At 43.3% G+C, this 5,000-nt stretch overlaps 1 protein-coding gene across 2 annotated transcripts in view; it reads left to right on the top strand.

Moving 5' to 3' along the window:
* The window catches only part of LOC124128791 (uncharacterized protein YBL113C-like), a 63,287-nt gene that overhangs the window by 44,381 nt on the left and 13,906 nt on the right, over window positions 1–5,000 (top strand). For both annotated transcript variants that reach the window (XM_048402075.1, XM_048402074.1), the window contains exon 8: window positions 4,398–4,469. In XM_048402075.1, coding sequence (XP_048258032.1) covers window positions 4,398–4,469 — 72 coding nt within the window. The remainder of the gene's footprint in view (window positions 1–4,397; window positions 4,470–5,000) is intronic.

Here is a 5,000-nt window from a genome sequence, read left to right as displayed (position 1 = left end):
ACACAAACACACACTGGTGACACATACACCACATGCACACAAACACACACTGGTGACACATACACCACATGCACACAAACACACACTGGTGACACATACACCACATGCACACAAACACACACTGGTGACACATACACCACATGGACACACACACACACTGGTGACACATACACCACATGCACACAAACACACACTGGTGACACATACACCACATGCACGCACACAGACACACACTGGTGACACATACACCACATGCACACAAACACACACACTGGTGACACATACACCACATGCACACACACAGACACACTGGTGACACATACACCACATGCACACAAACACACACTGGTGACACATACACCACATGCACACAAACACACACTGGTGACACATACACCACATGCACACAAACACACACTGGTGACACATACACCACATGCACACACACACACACTGGTGACACATACACCACATGCACACAAACACACACACACACGCACAGACACACACAAACACACACTGGTGACACATACACCACATGCACACAAACACACACACAGAGACACATACACCACATACACAACAACACACACTGGTGACACATACACCACATGCACAGAAACACACACACTGGTGACACATACACCACATGCACACAAACACACACTGGAGACACATACACCACATGCACACACACACACACTGGTGACACATACACCACATGCACACAAACACACACACACACGCACAGACACACACAAACACACACTGGTGACACATACACCACATGCACACAAACACACACACAGAGACACATACACCACATACACAACAACACACACTGGTGACACATACACCACATGCACACAGACACACACTGGTGACACATACACCACATGCACACAAACACACACTGGTGACACATACACCACATGCACACACACACACACTGGTGACACATACACCACATGCACAGCAACACACAATGGTGACACATACACACGCACACAGACACACACTGGTGACACATACACCACATGCACACAAACACACACTGGTGACACATACACCACATGCACACAAACACACACTGGTGACACATACACCACATGCACACAAACACACACTGGTGACACATACACCACATGCACACAAACACACACTGGTGACACATAGACCGCCTCCGTGGTCTTGTGGTAGACCGTCCGCCCGGAGAGCGGAAGGTCCAGGGTTCGATCCCGGGCCGCGTCATACAAAAAGACGTTAAAAGATTGTACTTGTTGTTACCCTGTCTGGCGCTCGGCATTAAGGGGCTAAAACAAGGACTGGTCGGCTCGCAGTCAGTATACTGTGTCTGAGTGGGGTATTCATGTTAAACTGCGGCATGGTATCTCAGTGAGCTAGCACTATAAATCGGCATCAGTCCGGACTAGTACAAGCAGCCACACACACACATACACATGCATGCACGTCGCTATATAAGTGCAATAATCTTGGACGCGATGTTAAACCCAATTTCACCTCACCTCACTGGTGACACATACACCACATGCACACAAACACACAGACTGGTGACACATACACCACATGCACACAAACACACACTGGTGACGCATACACCACATGCACACAAACACACACACTGGTGACACATACACCACATGCACACAAACACACACTGGTGACACATACGCCACATGCACACAAACAGACACTGGTGACACATACACCACATGCACGCACACAGACACACTGGTGACACATACACCACATGCACGCACACAGACACACTGGTGACACATACACCACATGCACAAAAAAAAACACACTGGTGACACATACACCACATGCACACAAACACAAACTGGTGACACATACGCCACATGCACACAAACACACACTGGTGACGCATACACCACATGCACACAAACAGACACTGGTGACACATACACCACATGCACACAAACAGACACTGGTGACACATACACCACATGCACACAAACACACACTGGTGACACATACACCACATGCACACACACACACACTGGTGACACATACACCACATGCACACAAACACACACTGGTGACACATACACCACATGCACACAAACACACACACTGGTGACACATACACCACATGGACACAAACACACACTGGTGACACATACACCACATGCACACAAACACACACACTGGTGACACATACACCACATGCACACACACAGACACACTGGTGACACATACACCACATGCACACAAACACACACTGGTGACACATACACCACATGCACACAAACACACACTGGTGACACATACACCACATGCACACAAACACACACTGGTGACACATACACCACATGCACACAAACACACACACACACACACACACAAACAGACACTGGTGACACACTGGTGACACATACACCACATGCACACAAACACACACTGGTGACACATACACTCGCACACAAACACACACTGGTGACAAGTACACACGCACGCACGCACACATACACACTAGTAACACATACACCACATGCACACAAACACACACTGGGGACAGATACACACGCACACAGACACACACTGGTGACACATACACACTTACGCACACAGACACACACTGGTGACACATACACACGCACACAGACACACACTGGTGACACATACAAACGCACGCACACAGACACACACTGGTGACACATACACACGCACGCACACAAACATACACTGGTGACACATACACACGCACGCAGACACACACTGGAGACATAACATAAATATATCAACTATATACTTCTCCAGCTTTTAAAAATATATCAGCTATATCAACCCTTCTTCTTCAGCTGTTTAAATATATCAACTATATCAACCCTTCTTCTTCAGCTGTTTAAATATATCAACTATATCAACCCTTCTTCTCCAGCTGTTTAAATATATCAACTATATCAATCCTTCTTCTGCAGCTGATTAAATATATCAATTATATCAACCCTTCTTCTCCAGCTGTTTAAATATATCAACTATATCAACCCTTCTTCTCCAGCTGTTCAAATATATCAATTATATCAACCCTTCTTCTCCAGCTGTTTAAATATATCAACTATATCAACCCTTCTTCCCCAGCTGTTAATATATATCAACTATATCAATCCTTCTTCTCCAGCTGTTTAAATATATCAACTTTATCAACCATTCTTCTCCAGCTGTTCAGATATATCAACTATATCAACCCTTCTTCCCCAGCTGTTCAGATATATCAACTATATCAACCCTTCTTCTCGTGCTGTTTAAATATATCAACTATATCAACCCTTCTTCCCCAGCTGTTCAGATATATCAACTATATCAATCCTTCTTCTCGTGCTGTTTAAATATATCAACTAGATCAACCCTTCTTCTCCAGCTGTTTAAATATATCGACTTTATCAACCCTTCTTCTCCAGCTGTTCAGATATATCAACTATATCAACCCTTCCCTCCCAGCTGTTCAGATATATCAACTATATCAACCCTTCTTCTCCAGCTGTTTAAATATATCAACTATATCAACCCTTCTTCTCTAGCTGTTTAAATATATCAACTATATCAACCCTTCTTCTCCAGCTGTTTAAATATATCAACTATATCAACCCTTCTTCTCCAGCTGTTTAAATATAGCAACTATATCAACCCTTCTTCTCCAGCTGTTTAAATATATCAACGATATCAACCCTTCTTCTCCAGCTGTTTAAATATATCAACTATATCAATCCTTCTTCTCCAGCTGTTTCAATATATCAACTTTATCAACCCTTCTTCTCCAGCTGTTTAAATATATCAACTATATCAACCCTTCTTCTCCAGCTGTTTAAATATATCAACTATATCAACCCTTCTTCTCCAGCTGTTTAAATATATCAACTATATCAACTCTTCTTCTCCAGCTGTTTAAATATATCAACTATATCAACCCTTCTTCTCAAGCTGTTTAAATATAGCAACTATATCAACCCTTCTTCTCGTGCTGTTTAAATATATCAACTATATCAACCCTTCTTCTCTAGCTGTTTAAATATATCAACTATATCAACCCTTCTTCTCTAGCTGTTTAAATATATCAACTATGTCAACCCTTCTTCTCTAGCTGTTTAAATATATCAACTATATCAACCCTTCTTCTCGTGCTGTTTAAATATATCAACTATATCAACCCTTCTTCTCGTGCTGTTTAAATATATCAACTATATCAACCCTTCTTCTCTAGCTGTTTAAATATATCAACTATATCAACCCTTCTTCTCCAGCTGTTTAAATATATCAACTTTATAAACCCTTCTTCTCCAGCTGTTTAAATATATCAACCCTTCTTCTCCAGCTGTTTACATATATCAACTATATCAACCCTTCTTCTCCAGCTGATACTACCGGGCAACGTCCCCGCGCCGGCATGAACCCCTACACATCTACATGCTTCGACAGCCTCGAAGGTGAGTGCATCCTGACTGTAGGCCGTGTGTAACGACATACACTGGCCAAAAAAAGAAATAATCATACAGAATAATCAGTGTTTCATTACATGTTTAATGAAATAGGATTACACAACAAATAATGAAGATACAACAACCAGATTTTACACTGGATGTGGCACATGTTTCTTACACCACAAAGAGACTTTTAATGTTCTAAGGGACGTCTGTGTCTGTGATGGCACTGTGCCAAAGTCAGTACCGGGTGTTACCACCACGAGCATCGATCACCGCCTGGGCATGGACTGTATGAGTCGTCGAATCTGGCGTTGTGGAATCCTTCTCCACTCATCCTGCAATGCATGGTTCAGCTGTTGAAGCGTCTGTGGCTGAGGATGTCGGCGTCGTACACGTCTGTCTAGCAGATCCCACAAATGTTCAATGGGGTTTAGATCAGGCGATTTGGGGGGCCATGACAGCACAGTAACATTATTGTGGGCAAGATAATCCATGGTAACACGTGCAGTATGCGGTCTTGCGTTGTCTTGCTGG

Source organism: Haliotis rufescens, unplaced genomic scaffold (genome assembly GCF_023055435.1).
Source record: "Haliotis rufescens isolate VD_foot unplaced genomic scaffold, xgHalRufe1.0.p SCAF_24, whole genome shotgun sequence".
In the NCBI taxonomy this organism is placed as follows: domain Eukaryota; kingdom Metazoa; phylum Mollusca; class Gastropoda; order Lepetellida; family Haliotidae; genus Haliotis; species Haliotis rufescens.
The sequence above is the reverse complement of the archived record's forward strand: the minus strand, read 5'-3'. Positions and strand labels throughout refer to the sequence as shown.